At 44.0% G+C, this 18879-nt stretch overlaps 1 protein-coding gene across 2 annotated transcripts; it reads right to left on the minus strand.

Annotated features, from left to right (window-relative positions):
• Positions 1 to 13180: 13180 nt before the first annotated feature.
• LOC143697126 (extracellular calcium-sensing receptor-like) lies at positions 13181 to 16671 on the minus strand. 2 transcript variants are annotated; one of them, XM_077194041.1, is made up of 6 exons: positions 16390 to 16671; positions 15821 to 16112; positions 14821 to 15642; positions 14486 to 14713; positions 14168 to 14291; positions 13181 to 14091 (listed from the first exon to the last, which is right to left on the minus strand). In XM_077194041.1, exons 1-6 carry the CDS (start codon positions 16608 to 16610, stop codon positions 13181 to 13183), a joined length of 2598 nt encoding a protein of 865 aa, XP_077050156.1. In that variant the 5' UTR covers positions 16611 to 16671. The 2 variants fall into 2 exon arrangements, with proteins under 2 accessions (XP_077050156.1, XP_077050157.1); XM_077194042.1 differs by having other exon boundaries at positions 14537 to 14713; positions 16390 to 16544.
• Between the last annotated feature and the right edge of the window lie 2208 nt (positions 16672 to 18879).

Consider the following 18879-nt stretch of genomic DNA (forward strand, 5'->3'; position numbering starts at 1 on the left):
CATTTGGCCCATCAAGAAATCCAATGGGACATGGAGACTTACAATAGACTACAGAGTAGCCAATAAAAATATTGATAAAATAACCCCTCTAGTGGCAGATCCTTCCACAATTTGTAATGGCATACCATTAGAGAGTAAGATTTTTTCAGTAATTGATATGTTTAATGGATTCTTTTCTGTACCGTTGCACTCTGACAGCAAGCCATGGTTAGCTTTCACAGTTGACTATGAGCAATACCAGTGGACACGTTTGCCACAGGGATTTCAAAACTCCCCAACCATATACCATCAGGGTGTCAGACGTGATTTGTGTGACCCAGAATGTCCGGTAAAACAGTCCACTATGATCCAATATGTCGATGATATTTTGATTGCCTCAACAGATCATGAGGTACATCAAACTGAATTGGCATCATTGTTGGACTATTTGCATAAGAAAGGACACAAATGCAGCTTTCACAAAGCTCAAATTGCTAAAAAGCAAGTCACATTTCTGGGTCAAACAATTGGTGCAGGAAACAGATCCATTACACAGGATCGAGCGGCTTCAGTCAAAGCCATATCCCCGCCTACTACCATTAAAACACTCCGATCATTTTTAGGAACAGCAGGTTACTGTAGACCTTGGATTGAAGACTATGCCTCAATTGCACAGCCGCTCTATGACTTGTTGAAAGGCCATGGTAAAGATTCTGATACTGTTTGTATTGAAGAATGTCACCTCAAAGTGTTCAATGATTTGAAGAGAGCACTATGTCAAGCACCAGCATTAGGAATTGCCCAAACTGATAGACCATTTGTGCTTTATGTCCATGAACATTTAAGCTTCATGACTGCATGTCTAATGCAAGATCATGGGGGCAGTTTACGCCCAATTCATTACTATTCTGGTAAACTTGACATAGTAGCTCAAGGTATGGGCCCATGCCTCAGAGCAGTACAGGCAGTGCATCTAGCGCTTTAGGCTTCATCAGGAATGGTGTTAGGACAGTCTGTAAACGTAAGATGTCCGCACGCAGTGTCCGCATTAATGAATCAAGCAAAAGTCACTTCTGTCACTTCCTCTCGCTGGGGAAATTGGTTAGCAACTCTCACAGCCCCGAATATAGTCTTACAACGTGCACCTGTCACGAATCCGTCCTCATGTATGATGTCTGCAATGACTGAGAATTTGTTAGAGGATGAAGGAGAAATGACTCACGATTGTGTTACGCTTACATATACACCTACGAGTGTAGCAAAAGAAACTGCCATAGAGAATTCAGAATTTGAGTTGTTTGTTGACGGGTCAGCTCAAGTAATTGAAGGTAACAGACGAGCAGGTTATGCAGTAACGTCCACCATGGAAGTGTTAGCTTCAGGACGTCTTCCAGATCATTTTTCAGCTCAAGCTGCAGAACTAGTAGCCCTAACAAGAGCATGCACGCTAGCTTCAGGATCAGTTGCTAATATCTACACAGATTCCAGATATGCTTTTGGGGTAATTCATGATTTTGGTGTCATTTGGCAAACCAGACAGTTTCTTACTTCTGCTGGATCCCCCATTAAGCATGCTGAATTAGTGAAAGATCTAATGTTTTCCATGAAACTTCCAAAGAAATTAGCAGTGATAAAAGTGAAAGCACATCTCACAACTAATACTACGGAAGCTAAAGGTAATGCTCTTGCTGATATAGCAGCTAAACAGGCTTGTTTCTATGCAACTGTACAATTGTGTTCAGATAGTGAAGCACAGAAGACAATTATGCCTCCTGAATCAATAATTGATCTGTACAAAGACGTTCCTCTGTATGAAGCATGGACATGGTTAGACAAAGGAGCCACAGTGGATTCATCTGGTTGCTGGACCAAAGGGGGAAAGTATGTCGCTCCCGAATCACTGCTGCCATATTTGGCTCAACAAATACACAGTTTAGGTCACAGTGGTCCAGCAACGATGAATCACAGGTTCTCAAATCAGTGGTGGAATCCAAAATTCAGAAATGTAGCCACAGAAACAGCCAAGAGGTGTGTTACATGTCAGAAAAATAATGATATACCAGCAGCCACTACACCAGCAGCACATACCCCAGCTCCACCAGGACCATTTCGTCACCTGCAAGTTGATTACATATCATTGCCTCGTTGTAAGGGAAAAACTGATGTTTTGGTAGTAATAGATAAGTTCTCAAGATGGGTAGAAGCTTATCCAACAGGGCGTGCTACAGCTGCACATACTGCTAAATGTCTTGTCACTGATTTCATTCCCAGATGGGGATTACCAGATTGCATTGACTCAGATCAAGGTACACACTTCACAGGACAGATAGTCAAGGAAGTGTCTAGAATGTTGCAGATTAAGTGGAACCTTCACTGCCCATACAGGCCACAAGCATCAGGACAGGTTGAACCATCGAACAGAACAATCAAAACCAGACTAAGCAAAATGCATCAGGAAGGGGTACCATGGGTCGAAGCACTGCCAGCAGTACTGTGTAGTATGATAGCATCACCTAACAGAACAGTAGGACTGAGCCCTCATGAGATTATTACTGGACGCCCCATGCAGATGCCAGGTGTGATTGATCTTAGAAATGCTGATGTACACATTGCCTCAGATGCCCTGATTGCTTACTGTGAAAACCTAACAAAGGCGGTACAGAGTGCCAGAGGGAGAGTTGAGTCATGTTGGCAACCTCCACCAGAAGGTGGACACACAATCATCCCAGGTCAATGGGTCATGATAAAGTCATTCAGAAATAAACCATTAGAACCAAAGTGGCATGGGCCACATCAAGTGATGTTGATTACAGCCGCTGCAGTATTGTGTCAGGGAAGGAAAACCTGGACTCATTGTACACACTGTAAGGTTGTTCCCCCACCAACAGGGATAGGTTAGGACACGGAACCAGTGAGGAGCCCCGGGAAGAACTGAACGCAACAGGCTTCGGGGGTTAACCCTGGGGTGAAGACTTCCCTCATAGGCCCTATCCTAGTCCATCCTTACCTCACAGTTCCTTAGGTGTCAAAGGTTTAAGAAATAGGGAAAGATGGAACAACAATAGCAGACTCGTAAAATTTACCACCCTAGTGTTTGAACCAATACTGCTCTACTGTCGAGCAGACTCAGAAAAGTACAACCCTAGAACAAATACTGCTCTCCTGTCTTTTGTTTTCTTTCTTACTCTGTGCAGATACCACTGATGACTTCCCGAGACCCATACGCACTGACCTCGTCATCTGCGTATGAAGCCACAAGAAAACCTCAAGAAACAACTTGACCCACTTCCGAGCCAACTATCACAAAAGGATAAAGAAAAGAAAAAGAAAAAATACACAACACAGAGACTACGAAACCTTCAGTCATCCATCGATATGATCAAGATTGTCCTACTACTACACATCATGAAGATCGCACAAAGTCCGAACTCCAGAAACAACATATTCTTAGAGCTGATGAATATGTCACAAATGCCTTGTTTGCTGGAAAGAAAGTGTGCATGTCACATCCGAAGATGACTGCATTCCAGGACTCACTTGTGCACAAACATGTTGGTCCAACAAGACATTCTTGATCTTTCAGCAAAATTACACCAAGATGACTGAAGATAATTCTTCATGGTTCAGAAACTTGATTGATCACGAGAAAATCACAGTTCCAACCAGAAAAGACTCACGGACCCTAATTGCAGTCCCTAAGAGCTTTTGTCTTAGCAAGAGAGAGTCCTGTCACTCCTGTTCTGGAGTCTCAGGGTTTGAATAAGTTTTCCCCTCTCTCTTTTAATACCGGTTCCTAAACCTGTATATGAGTTTCCAATGTACATCACAATGTAATCCCTCCCTCTTATAATGTATATATATTACAATGTTTGACTCAAGAGGTCAGACGATGTTGGAATGACTGCAGCTACCGACAAGCAATAAAGAACTTCTGCTTGGAAAACTTCCACCGTCTCCTGGTCTGAGCTTCTAACTTTTCTACAAAGAAAAAGATCACTACACTTTCTAAATAATCCTTTCTTTTGTTTCTAACTAATCCTTTCTTTCTAACAAATCCATCTTTCTTTCTAACTAATCCTTTCTTTCTTTCTAACTAATCTATTTTTCTTTCTATATAACTAATCTATCTTTCTTTATTTCTAACAAATCTATCTTTTTTCTTTCTAACTAATCTTTCGAACTAATCTATCTTCCTTTCTTAACTACTCTATCTTTCTTTCTTTCTTTCTTACTGATCTTTCTTTCAAATCGATCTTTCTGTCTTTCTAACTAATCTTTCTTTCTATCTATCTTTCTTTCTAACTAATCTTTCTTTCTATCTATCTTTCTAACCAATCGTTTTCTTTCTTTCTAACTATTCTTTCTTTCTAACTAATCCATCTATCAAACTTCAAACTACTTTAAACTTCAAACTACTTTAAACTTATTCAAACTCTCTGGTCCAGCTTTCTCAAGCCAACTTAAAGTTAGTCTCATCAAACTTTTTTTTCTAGTTAATGTTTGCGACTTTAAATAGTAGAAAAACGTACTCGAAAAATACCTAACCTCTTCGCTATGTAACACAAAATACCGTTGATTTACTACTTCCACCACCTAACTGGAAGTTTCACCCACATTCTATTTTACTGTAGCGCCCCCCGGAAACAGGTGGATATATATATATATATATATATATATAAAAATATATATTATTATTAGGCTATTATTATTATTATTATTATTTGTTTTTACAGAACTGCTTTTGAAATTACGATTGGTATTATTATACAGATTTAAAGTCGTTCTGTTGGATAGTATTTGTTCCTTAGTGTTAAATGGAAATGCATGGTAATTTTATTTTATAAATATAAGCAAAAAACGAAATGGTGTAACAGAGTTTTAGAACTAGACAAATCTCTCTGCATTAATAGCCTAAATATAAAATTTAACTACAGTAGTCCATCTTTGATCGGGCTTTGAACCCGTGTCATCTTAATGTTCGAACCGTAAGTTCTAGCACTCGGCCATGTCTTAACTCGCTGAAAAATGCCCAAACGTTTTGTTGTTACCCTATTGTGAGTGTAGGCCTACTTTACATGAAAAAACTTTTTTTTTACAGTTTTAAAAGATCATATTATTTTATCTGTTATGAGAAAAATAAATTCAAGTGAACGCGCCGCCACGTTTGTCGAACTCTAATTCAATGCCAGGATAAAACCCAATTTTAGAATACGCATTCGGCGTGGTGTGTCAAAATACTTAATTATAAACTTCAATATTTTGTTCAAAACCACCTCAAAACACTTTGTGACATTTTAAAAAGCTGCGAATCAATGTAGCCTATTAAAGCCACTGGAATCAGGATCGTAACTGAATGTTATAAAAATAAATATATATATATATATATATATATATATATATATATATATATTTGACATGGTCTATTTAGGCTAATTATAGCAGTGATTACTGTGGAGGGGGGAAATCCGTTACCGGCAAATCGCACCTTGCTTAGGTTTTTAAAAATTCTTTCTGCATGGAACCCCATGAAGTGTTATTTTCAATTTTTTTTAACAGAACTGCTTTTGAAGACGTAAATTCAGTCAATCTGTTGGATGAGATTTGTTCCTTAGTGTAAAATGGAAATGCATGGTAATTTTATAAATACCATATTTATTCGGGATTTGAAACAGTGTCATCAAAATGATTGAAACGTCCTGGTTGCGTATGCAACCCACCGTTCCCTGAAGAAGGGAACGGAGGACGTAGTCGACGTCGACTGAATTGGGATCTCGCTAGAGAGCCTATCCTCTTCGAGTACTATTGAACGAGCCAATGTAATTGGCGTGCGTGATTCGCATCACACACTCCGCCCCCGCGGCGCGGGTATAAATACGTAAGTGGATGCACGCACTAGTTGCTTTTCGCTGAGGAGCCGAGAGTAACCCGGGGTCAGCGGTGGTCCAGCGGTAGTGGCAAGGGGGCCTACGTCCTCCGTTCCCTCCTTCAGGGAACGGTGGGTTGCATATGCAACCAGGACGTTCCCTTTCAGTCGATAACGTCAGACGTAGTCGACGTCGACTGAATTGGGATCACCCTTTGAACACGCCACTAACGCTGCCACCTTCCAGTGCCTAAACCAAAGCCTCCTGATGCCCCCGCAAATTTAAGGCTGGGAAGGACGGGGCTTAGGCCAGGGAAGTCACTGCTGTTCCTACAGGACCACTGGGAAAGCGTTCCCCGTACATTGGAAGGAAGGGACGCTGCGGAAGCCACATCCAACCCAGAGGGAGGTAACGTGGAGAATACACATATGAACTGGGCGGAAACCGGGCAGTCTAACATATGGAATGTCACTGGGGTGGCTCCAGCCTAAGACGGGGGAGACACACCGGACAGTGACGGCAGAGAGACTCTGCCGAGGGAAGACACGGGCTCGCCGCAGGGAGCCGTATCGTGGAAGAATACACATATGGGGTCGCCGTAGGGACCGCAACATATGGACCCAGCCTAACACAGGTTCCACACTGCTTACGAGTCGTAGGCCTAACACCAGACGTTCCGCACGTCCGACGTCGGAGGGGTGTGGAGGAACTCAACAGGGTTCAATTTTAAGGGAACTCAACTGGAGTAGAAAGGCGCACGTATCCAGTCTATAGGAGGGGAATGGCGCAGCAAGCCGACACTTGAACCAGGCTCACGGTGAAACTGGCTTCATGAGAAGGGAGCCCACGGGAAGCAGCGGTTCAACTAGGTGTCGTCCAGCCCCCAACTCTAGAATCTGTTTAGCAAAGCATATCGCACATATATTCTGCACACTTCTGCAACACGATGAGCGTCGTTTAAACACCGAGGCAACATCATTTTGAGGGTGAAGGAAAACAGCCTACTGCAACCCATTTTGCAGGAAAGAGAGCACTGAAGTGATCGAAAGCTTTCAGGATCTCCTCTGGAGAGAAGACGCACTCAACGACTAGGTTCCACTTCTAAAGGCGTAAGCACGCTACCCATTTCTAGGGGGTGCTCGCAGAAGTGATGGTAACTATCACATGCCCTGTGATAGCCACCTGAACCTCCGCGTTCAGATATAAGACCGCCTGGAATCTCCGGGGGAAGAACGCGGGTGCCCTTGTGCCCCGTCCCTGAAAGAGTTTTCAGGGGAAGTCAGGAAGGCTGTCGATGGGAACCAGGTCTAGTTGGGCCAATAAGGGGCAACTATGAAGACCTGTTCCTCTCCTGACTTAGCACGTAGGTGCAAGCGACAGGCGCAAAAAGACAGGAGCGTTGCTCAACACAACATGTGAAGATCACTGGGCTTCAGGAGCATCTTCTGCTCAGCACTTGAGTGTGACAAGTTCACTGAGCTTCAGGAGCATTCCTGCTCAACACCTGAGTGTGATAAACTCACTGAGCTTCAGGAGCATTTCTGCCCAACACTTGAGTACGAAGAACTTCACTGAGCACCAGGAGCATTTCTGCTCAGCACTTGAGTGTGACAAGTTCACTGAGCTTCAGGAGCATTCCTGCTCAACACCTGAGTGTGATAAACTCACTGAGCTTCAGGAGCATTTCTGCTCAACACTTGAGTGCGAAGAACTTCACTGAGCACCAGGAGGATTTCTGCTCAGCACTGCGTGTGACGAATTCACTGAGCTACAGGAGCATTTCTGCTCAACACCTGAGTGTGATGAACTCTCTGAGCTACAGGAGCATTGCTGCTCAACACCTGAGTGCGATGAACTTCACTGAGTTTCAAGAGCATTTCTGCTCAACATGAAGAGTGATGAATTCACTGACTTGAGCAGGCGCAAGGCGACCATGAGTCGCAGTCGCTTTTAGAAGGCTCACTGGGGTTAAACGCATTTCTGCGGGCCCCTGGGGTGGCTGAGAGCCAGTGTTTGTCCAAGGGTAGTCCGCTCGGTTTGTAAAAACACTGGCAAGAAGACGAAACCGGAGGGGCAACTGAGCGGCCCTGGAATGGTCATGACCCAGCTGGACCCAGGGGATGGAGTCTCCACTTGCCCTGGCTATAACTGTCGTGAGACTCGATGGCGGCACGATTGAGTAGAGCGGGAAGAGTGGAACAAAGCGTCCTCAGAAGCTTCTGACTCCAAGGAGGAGGTGACGGGTGAGTTGTGACATGTAAGGGAAGCTTGCGCAACGGCCGCAATGTCTAACAACTCGAGGCACGAATGCCCGTGTAGTCGAGGGTTGCCCAGGCCCCCGTTAAAACACGCCCTTTGTACATGGCCCCTCTGTTGAAGAGGGTTTGGCAGCAGACCGGGATAAACTATAGTCACACAGGGTGAGCTGCTCTGCCACGGTCACCTCGGGACTCGATCATGAAGCTAGCGCTGAAGCGTTCACATATGGAGGAAGCAAATGGCTGCAACTACCATATACCCCAGGAGCCTCTGAAAGTTCTTGTAGTGGGACCCTTTCTCACTTCAAACACCAACTGAACACATTCTCATTGGAGAGACGTGTTAGACCGAGTCTATCTCCAAAACTGAAAAAGAGATACTCAGCCCGTCGGCGAGATTACTCTCTTCCAGTTGACCTGAAGACCCAACGGGCTCTGGAGCACTCGAAGAGAAGGACAATGTACTGATACTCCACCCTTACACGCAACCCACAGGATGGCCTGCGGTGCGGAAGGTAGAGATCTGTTTTTAAGCAAATGTCTTTCAGGTCGGAGCTGCAGACCAATCTAGGGCCAAGATGGTCACGACCCACCACCTAGTAGCACGAAGAACGAGTTTACAACTGGCCTTCGTACCGGCTGGAGGAGCGGCTATATCAAATCCTTCGCCAGCAGGATAAGATAAGCAAGCACAAGTCAGGAGCACTGCTCAACACTCGGTGTGATGAATATCACTGAATTTTCAGGAGCACGTCTGCTCAACACCTAATGTGATGACTATCACTGACTTGAGCGGGGTAGCCGAGCCTGAGGTGGGGCAGCAAAGTAGAGAGAGTGGTGTTAGTGTGCTGTGCAACACTTACCTGTCTCCACAAGCGGCAGGGGGCGCGTGAGAAGGCGGATGACCGGGTCCTCGAACGCACCAAGCTGCCTGCTGGCGACCAAGGGGGAGCTGAGGGGTGTAAGGCTATACAGGGTCACACCCGCCAGACTGGCCCTCTTGGGACCCAGGAACAGATGAATTGCTCGCTCTTTGAAGTGTGGGTACCGCTTGCCCCGCTTTTTTTTTTCTTTAAGGAGCCAGCGGCGGAACAGACATTCACACAAACAAAGGCTCCACCCCCGGCTCTCACCCGGGGGGAGGGAGTGATCGCGCCACTCCAAGAGCATCTCATCCATTCCTGGGCGGCCCGCTCCGGAATGCTTTCGCTGTCGCTGGGCATCTCTACTGCGGCCGGCTCCATGCTGAGGCCTGGGTGGAGGCTGGTGCGGAGGGCCAGCAGGAGCGGCGGCCGGGGAACGCCCACGGCGACGAGCAGGCGGAGGAGCTGCCACCGGCGGCGGGTGGAGGCAGCAGCTGGCCACCGGGGCAGGATAATATCAAGTTCCTGAGGTTTGCTTTTGGGGGGCAAAGCATACCAATATCGAGTTCTTTCGTTCGGCCTAGCACTATTACTCTATTACAGAGTACTATTACAGAGTACCTACTCACTATTACAGAAAATAGGAACAGACATCCTGTCGAGGCAGGGCCGAGGCCCGGGGAACGGAGTTGGTACAGTGCTGGAGTTTCTGCAGGAGCGGTTCACTGCAGGTCTATCCCCGTCCACTTTAAAGAGTTATGTGGTGGCCATAGGTGCTTACCACATTCCTTTGGGTGCAATGTCTTTGGGTAAAGACCCCTTGGTATCTTGTTTCCTCCGTGGCACCTTGAGACTTAGGCCTGCTGCGTGTACCAGGGTTCCGACTTGGGACCTGGCCATTGTCCTTCAAGGCCTTTCCCAGGCTCCCTTTGAGCCTCTGGAGAAGGTGCCAGCCAGATTTATGACCTTGAAAACTCTGTTCCTCCTCGCTATCTCATCTCTTAAAAGAATAGGAGATCTTCAGGCTTTGTCGGTTGCACCCTCGTGCTTGGAATTTGCACCTGGCATGGTTAAAGCGTTCCTTCATCCTTGACCAGGTTATGTTCCCAAGGTCCCCACTAATGTGGCCTGATCTACAGGTCCTTCTAAAAAAATTAGCATATTGTGATAAAGTTCATTATTTTCCATAATGTAATGATAAAAATTAAACTTTCATATATTTTAGATTCATTGCACACCAACTGAAATATTTCAGGTCTTTTATTGTTTAATACTGATGATTTTGGCAAACAGCTCATGAAAACCCAAAATTCCTGTCTCAAAAAATTAGCATATTTCATCCGACCAATAAAAGAAGTGTTTTTAATACAAAAAAAAAGTCAACCTTCAAATAATTATGTTCAGTTATGCACTCAATACATGGTCGGGAATCCTTTTGCAGAAATGACTGCTTCAATGCGGCGTGGCATGGAGGCAATCAGCCTGTGGCACTGCTGAGGTGTTATGGAGGCCCAGGATGCTTCGATAGCGGCCTTAAGCTCATCCAGAGTGTTGGGTCTTGCGTCTCTCAACTTTTTCTTCTCAATATCCCACAGATTCTCTATGGGGTTCAGGTCAGGAGAGTTGTCAGGCCAATTGAGCACAGTAATACCATGGTCAGTAAACCATTTACCAGTGGTTTTGGCACTGTGAGCAGGTGCCAGGTCGTGCTGAAAAACGAAATCTTCATCTCCATAAAGCTTTTCAGCTGATGAAGTGCTTCAACCATGAAGTGCTCCAAAATCTCCTGATAGCTAGCTACCTTGACCCTGCCCTTGATAAAACACAGTGGACCAACACCAGCAGCTGACATGGCACCCAGACCATCACTGACTGTGGGTACTTGACACTGGACTTTTGGCATTTCCTTCTCCCCAGTCTTCCTCCAGTCTCTGGCACCTTGATTTCCGAATGACATGCAAAACTGAGCAACAGTCCAGTGCTGCTTCTCTGTACCCCAGGTCAGGCGCTTCTGCCTTTGTTTCGGTTTCAAAAGTGGCTTGACCTGGGGAATGCGGCACCTGTAGCCCATTTCCTGCACACCCCTGTGCACGATGGCTCTGGATGTTTCTACTCCAGACTCAGTCCACTGCTTCCGCAGGTCCCCCAAGGTCTGGAATCGGTCCTTCTCCACAATCTTCCTCAGGGTCCGGTCATCTCTTCTCGTTGTGCAGCGTTTTTTGCCACACTTTTTCCTTCCCACAGACTTCCCACTGAGGTGCCTTGATACAGCACTCTGGGAACAGCCTATTTGTTCAGAAATTTCTTTCTGTGTCTTACCCTCTTGCTTGAGGGTGTCAATGATGACCTTCTGGACAGCAGTCAGGTCGGCAGTCTTACCCATGATTGCGGTTTTGAGTAATGAAACAGGCTGGGAGTTTTTAAAAGCCTCAGGAATCTTTTGCAGGTGTTTAGAGTTAATTAGTTGATTCAGATGATTAGGTTAATAGCTTGTTTAGAGACCCTTTTCATGATATGCTAATTTTTTGAGACAGGAATTTTGGGTTTTCATGAGCTGTATGCCAAAATCATCAGTATTAAAACAATAAAATACCTGAAATATTTCAGTTGGTGTGCAATGAATCTAAAATATATGAAAGTTTAATTTGTATCATTACATTATGGAAAATAATGAACTTTATCACAATATGCTAATTTTTTAGAAGGACCTGTATAGTGCTGCAGGCCTTCTGTCCTTCCCCTTTTCAGAATTCGGACCAGGAAAATAATAATTTGCTATGCCCAGTCAGGGCACTGGATGCTTACGTCCACAGAGCTGCCCTGTGGCGTAAAGCTGATCGGCTGTTTGTCTGTTTTGGACCCCCTAACAAAGGGTCCCCAGCCTCTAAGCAAAGAATGAGCAAGTGGGTGGTCGAGGCTATCTCACTTGCTTATGAGTCGACCGGACAGCCTTCATCTACGGCTGTTCGGTCCAGTTCAACTAGGAGTATGGCGGCCTCTAAGGCACTATTGTCAGAAGTGCCCCTTCAGGACGTTTGTGATGCAGCAAGGTGGTCTTCACCGCACACATTCATCAGATTTTACTCTCTGGACTTGGACTCTACACCAGGGTCCCGGGTGCTCTTGTCCTAATGCTGCTTGTTTTGATTTCACACTGGACTGACACTTCTCGCTATGGTGGCGTTGGTACAGACGTTCCCTTAGCGTCAATTGTTGCAGCTTGAGTTCCCTTGAAAGGGAACGCCTCGGTTACGACTGTAACCTCGGTTCCCTGAAGAGGGAACTAGACGCTGCGTCACCTGCCATATCTCCTAAGTGCCTGTAAGCGACTTGCTCAGACCTTACAGAGCTAGTGCTGCTTTGTTTGGGCAGGCTTTGTAGTTTCCTGGTTCATGACGTCACCCGCCTCTGACGTTCCGTCACACCATTGGACTGATTTTATATGTGCTTCAATACATCATCACGCAAAGCATTCCCTTGGCGTCAATCAACGCACCGTCTCGTTCCCTACAGTCGTAACCGAGGCGTTTTGTGACTGTAGGTAAAACTAACCCTCCCAAACTTTTGACAAACGGTGGCGCTACTGAGCCCATCCACCACGCCCGTTTCTTGTGCTGGTACTGACCTCGCTCCAAAAGTATGCTGTGCTGCGTCTAGCCATGTTTACTTCCCGTATACTGCACGCGGGTTTTTGTATGCGCCGAGACATTCCTCTACTCAAAAGACCAAGTTTCCTTGCGAATAGAACATGCGCAGAACACAAATCACTATGGGGATATGCTGATACGCGTTTACATGACCAAAAATTGAGGTTAGGAAAGGGGTACCCCTGTTATCATATCCGGGTTTTTAAAATCCGGGATATGAGCATATTCGGGTTTTTGCCAGTGTTTACATGGCCGTGCGCGACCGGGTTATTGCTAATATTCCGGTTTTGAAAGGGTTATTGGCTGCATGTAAACGTAGTCAGTGTTTTATAAACCCATCTTCCAAACCATTTCTACGAGCTCCGGTTACAATGTTCTTCTGTTTGTTTATTAATAGTGTACTTTTAATATCAGGTCTAAATGTGGCCAATAAAATTAAGACCATTCACTGTCTTGCTTTTGTTGCATATATATATGGGAAACCATTGTTATTAAAGACTAAAACATGATCACAGTTCACAGTTTTTTTTTTATTTCTCAATGTAAAAATGTCCAGTGTATGTTAACTATTAATTTTGTGAGTCTCTTCCCATGATTACTTTTTTAGTGTTTCTCTCTGGATGTAAAAGGATGATGTAGCACTTTGGGGCAAATATGGCCACCAATAATCCAAAACTGGAAGCTAAAATTGCAAATATTTCCACAGCCACTGCATATTTCCCTGGTGAGCTCACATATGCTGGAACAAATGCTATCCACACAGCACAGAATATCAACATACTGAAGGTAATGAATTTGGCTTCATTAAAATTATCTGGTAGGTTTCTTGCCAGGAAGGCTAAGATGAAACTTACTGCTGCCAGGAGGCCAATGTATCCGAGCAGCATAGAAAACCCAGCCACTGAGCCAATCGCACATTCATATACTATTTTAGAGGTGATATACTGGCTGTTTTTATAGGGTGTTGGAGATGAAGTGGTTAACCATATTATGCATATCAGAACCTGAAGGGCAGTTAGGGACATGACAGTGCCTCTTTGTTGAGCTACACCAAACCATTTCATGACACCTTTACCCTCAGGTCGAGATGACTTGAACACAGCTATTACTACCATGGTCTTCACCAGGATGCTGGAGACGCACAGGACAAAGCTTATGCCAAATGCAGCATGTCTTAATTGACATGTCCACACCTGTGGCTGGCCAATGAACAATAGCACACAAAGAAAACACAGTTTGAGTGAGAACAGAAGCAGGAAGCTTAGCTCTGAATTGTTGGCACGTACTACAGGAGTGCTACGGTGATGAGTGAAGATGACCATCACAAGTGTGCAGAAACAGGTGCCAAGCAGAGAAAAAGTGGTCAGAGAGATGCCCAGAGGTGCATCATATGATAGATACTCTACTTCTTTGGGGACACACCGATCTTTATTTATACTGGACCAGAACTCATCTGGACATCTTGTGCACTCAATAGCATCTGTGTGTAAACCAAATTTGAAAAGGAAATTATCTTTCAATATATATATTAAGATTTTGGAATAGGACTTCTTTACCTTTTGTATTTGAAATCTCTCCATCTCCGCATGGCAGGCAGTCAAAACAGCAGACAGGAAGGCCCTTCTTCCTGGCTCGTCTGGTGCCAAGGGGGCAACTCTCACTGCACACAGACCGTGGGGGCTAAGAGGCACAAGATCTGTTATCACTCTTTTTAGTGGTGTGTGTGTTTGTTTGTGTGTGTGTGTGTGTGTGTGTGTGTGTGTGTGTGTGTGTGTGTGTGTGTGTGTGTGTGTGTGTGTGTGTGTGTGTGTGTGTGTGTGTGTGTGTGTGTGTGTGTATAGTAATACTAGTTTTGAAATTGATATATTAATTACTTTTTTGTTCTCAAAGTTCCAAAATATTTCATCCTCATTTAATTTGAGCACCTTCCCTGCTGTAGCCCCTTCATTCACTACACCAATTGTGCTGACCCTTATCGCACCATCTGAACTTGGCTGCCAGTTCATCACATCATAGATGGCCAGAACATCACCATTCTTATCAAATGACACATGATCCCCAAAGCCAGTGGTGAAGTTCACTTTCTGTAGGTAATGGACTACCTGTACAGGTTACAGACACGACAGGTGTTATATGTGTTTCTATATTGTGTATAAACATGTAGAATTATGTGTGTCACTTCTGTGTTCATGTAGTATTTCTGCTTTACCTGCCAGGGCTGCAAGTTGGTTATGTTGGCACATCTGTTTCCACTAAATGGTCCTCTGCCCTCCTCACACTGCGTCAGGTCATGAAGCGCATGTGCAAGGGCATACACTGCTTTATACACATTATAAGATGCCCTCAGCTCTGAAACATCAGTGTATGCTGTTTCTGTGCTTTTCAGATCTTCTTGCCCTAAACACCCCTTTTTTTCTCCCTCTACCTCTCTGCCTCCAGCGTCAAAACTGCACCCGAACATGTTTTCCCAGAAGATTCTTACCATATTGTTTTTTGGATTGTTGTCAGGGCGGAGGTAATAAAGAAATTTACGAAGTCCCTGGATCTCCCCACGCCTGATGGCGATGCCCAGTGTGCCCCCCAGGAAAGGCATAAGACGCTGAGTGTGAAACACAGGTGAAGTAGCCCAAGCTTCACTTGCAATCCACTGTCTGCCTGTCACATTTTGTAATACCACCTCATCCATCAGTGGTAACAAATAGGCTTCAGTGGAGAACACCACCACCACTCTAGCTGTAGAGGCCTGAATCACTCCCACTATACTCTGAATATCTCTACGGTTATTATCACGAGGCAGCATTTCAGAAAAGTCAACACAACCTCCAAATAACTGCACATCTTTGTGGAAGGACTGAGAGGCATGGATGCCGTAGTCATCATCACTGTAGAGAAGACCAACCCAGGTCCATTCAAAATACCTCAAGATCTGAACCATAGCACGCACTTGGAAGGCATCACTGGGAATTGTTCTGAAGAAAGAGGGGTACTTTTTCCTGTCACTCAAACAGGAGCAGGTGGCAAAGTAGCTAACCTTATAGAAGAGACACAAATGAGCAGCAAATAAGTCTTCTGTGTCGTATCAGATATTTCACACTCTAGCAAAAGAGAAAGAAATATTTGGAAGCATTATATGCAGACTATCATTTTTGTATCTATTACAATTAAAATGTAACAATAAATAACATTTTGCATTTCACATTCACACTTACCATAGGCACTCTAAACAGCCCCAATACACTAGAGATTGCAATTGAGTGAGTAGACCCCGGATCCCCCACAATAGCAATCACTGGTGGTAGGCCAGCACAGTTTAGGTTGGAGAAGGAATCCTCAGTCCCACTAACCAGAGCTGTAGCAGCTCTGAATGCCACTCCCAACTTTACACAATTGTCATAAAGATGGTATCCAAGAGTGATGTTAGGAAGCAGGTTTGGATTCTTATTGATCTCATCTATCGCAAAGGCCATAGTCTGTGCCTGCTGGAAACTTGCCTTATCAAACCTATAAAAAGCAAGATAAATAATAATATTTCAATGTTTCTGAATTGATTGTATAAAACCGTTTCCGACATTATCATATGGTAAATTATACACTCTTCATTTGATTTACAAACTCAGATTTGTATGCAAAAATAAAAAAATAAAGCAATTGATCAAATTAGTTCTGATGAATAAAAAAAGTTCATGCAATTTATAATTACAAGACAGTTCAGTAACTATGTTTTAGTTTTCTTAATTTTGTCGAGTAGGCATCCTTGTCCAGTTTGTCTCTGACTCACTGCTCACAGAAAGGTGGTTCTGGTTCCATTCTGAAGCTCAACTCTGGGAACACTGTGAGGAAGTGAACCTCAAACAGACCTCCTAGTATAAGATCTCCATCCTGGAACATCCCGTTTAACTTGAAGTGTCCCTGGAGCTGGCAGATGCCTGACCTGAGGACTGAAGCTACAGAGATACAGTTAAAAGACAGATACAGGCAGATTTGAAGAGTGATCCACATCTCTATCTCTTTCTAGCTTACCCACATGGCTGTTATTTATAATAAAGATTGTGTGGGGTGTTGCTTTAAAAAAGCAGGTGGTGCCAAATACACCTCCAATGAAATCAGGAAATAATTGTCTCTTTAAATGATAGTGTGATGATTGGTAACTTAAATCTGCCACTTGTTTTAGTGTTTGCTATCACTGCGTTAATGGTAAGCTCATTAAACAACAGTACGTTAATGGTAAAATTAACCTCCCTTTAACTAAAAAAAACAACAACAAAAACCTTTTAGAACTGGTGACTTGTATACTGCATATATTACACTGTATATAGATGAGACAAATAGAGTAAGTTAGTCCAAATGTATGCCTACATTCCTACATTTTCCACAAGAGGTCAGTATATTTATAGATTTTCCTCTAGGTGCTTAAGTTTTTTTTTTCTTTTTTTTCTGTTTCACATAAAAGCATGTTCAGTACTGTTTTTTTTCTCTGAACTTAACAGTTCTTCCACAATGGCAATCCATATAAATATACAGAACACAGAATAGGCAGGTACACAACCTTCTAAACTTTACTGTCTTTAGAGTGAACTCACTGGTAATTTTATTATGTGATTATTTATATAGCACTTTTTACACTACAGATTGATTAAAAACAGCTTTACAGTGATCTTGACTAATTGGTAAATGGTAAATGGTAAATTACCATCTTGACTAATTATGGGAACACCAACATGACAACCTCTAACTGATATGGAGCAAAACAAATAAAACACTCAAAATCTGTCACAGTGTCTGGTTTGTGTTCCCCGGGTGTCCATTAGAGGTCTCTGGAACTGCATTCCCCACAATCCTTGTCTGTACCAATCACTGTTCATTGCACTCAGCTGTTCCCCATCATCATTGTACCCAGCTGTTCCCTGTTGTTCATTGTTAGTTCTTTGTTTTATACCGTGTCTGTGTCAGTGTTTGTCATGGGATGTGGAGTTCGGTGTCAGCAGCGGCCGCTGCTTCTCAGTTTCAAACACGCTCAGTGCATTTCAAACCGGTGCATGGACATAAAGTGAACGGTGAAATCAGGGGTTGTTTGCAGACTCTTCCCGTGGAGCTGAGAGAGCTCGAGCGGGTGGGGGTTTTGTAGAATTTTTTGAAGGAGGAAGGCCGGGCTGGACTGGATGAGAGATGGCAGAGGGAAGTGACGGTTCAGGAAATGAGTCAGAAGAGATGGATGAAGGTGGCGGCAGTTATGGAAATTGGAATACAGCAGGTAGGACAAATAAGCGTAAAAAGAGCGTAAAATCAGATGGGTGGGATAGTGACGGGAGAGGAAATGCAACAGAAAGGAAGAGAGAGGATTTCAACATAATAGTAAAACTAGCGCAAGAGGGGGCTTCATTCGGCGATTGGAATCCAATACAGCTAACTAAATCCATAAGTAAAGTAATCGGGGAGGTAAGGAGTGCAAAAATATTGCGAGATGGATCATTAATAGTTATATGTAAGGATGGAGAACAACAAGGAAAAGCAATTAAAATAAATGGCAAGAAAGTGCATTGTTCTCTGATGAATGACAGAAAATGGGTCAGAGGAGTAATTACAGGGATTCCGGTAAATGTAACAGCAGAGGATATTAAAGGAAATGTAACAAATGCAAAAGTGAGTGAAGCCAGACGTCTTAAAGCAAACAGAAATGGGATTAGAAGTGATAGTCTTTCTGTACTAGTCACATTTGATGAAAAAAGACTCCCGGAAAAGATTCTTATTGGATATGTGTTATGAAGTGAGGCCCTATGTTTACCCTCCTCTTAGATGCCTTAAATGTCAGAGGTTCGGACATGTAGCATCTGTGTGCAAGGGAAAGCAAACATGTGGTAGATGCGGTGGAAACCACGAGTATGGCAAATGTGCAGTGGGAACGAAGTTAAAGTGCTGTAATTGTGGAGGAGATCATAGCTCAGCTTACCGTGGTTGCGAGGTTAGTAAAAGAGCGGAAGAGGTGCAGCGAGTCAGGACTGCTCAAGGAATAAGCTACGCAGAGGCAGCAAGGAAGGTTTCAGGAGATGCGCAGGTGATAAGGCAAAGTGACATTAGAAATCTAGATGTAGTGAAATGTAGAGGATGTAATAGGTTGAAGGAGGAAACTATGATTGTGAACAAGAATGACTTTGTATTCTTTATGGCAGATGTAGTCAACTGTTCAGCACAGACAAAAAGCCGGAATGAGAGGATAAAGATTATTGTTAAATCAGCTGAGAAGTACCTTGATGTGAGAGGGCTGCTCTGG

Source organism: Siphateles boraxobius, unplaced genomic scaffold (genome assembly GCF_051911475.1).
Source record: "Siphateles boraxobius isolate OS27281-9 unplaced genomic scaffold, OSU_SipBor_1 31, whole genome shotgun sequence".
In the NCBI taxonomy this organism is placed as follows: domain Eukaryota; kingdom Metazoa; phylum Chordata; class Actinopteri; order Cypriniformes; family Leuciscidae; genus Siphateles; species Siphateles boraxobius.

Excerpts from the sequence above, each read along its gene's own strand:
- LOC143697126 (XM_077194041.1), bottom strand. The coding sequence starts at position 16,610 with ATGTGGATCACTCTTCAAATCTGCCTGTATCTGTCTTTTAACTGTATC. Across the intron at positions 15,643-15,820 it reads GGCTGTTTAGAGTGCCTATG|GTTAGCTACTTTGCCACCTG; the intron begins GTAAGTGTGAAT and ends CTCTTCTATAAG. Across the intron at positions 14,292-14,485 it reads GGAACTTTGAGAACAAAAAA|CCCCCACGGTCTGTGTGCAG; the intron begins GTAATTAATATA and ends TGTGCCTCTTAG.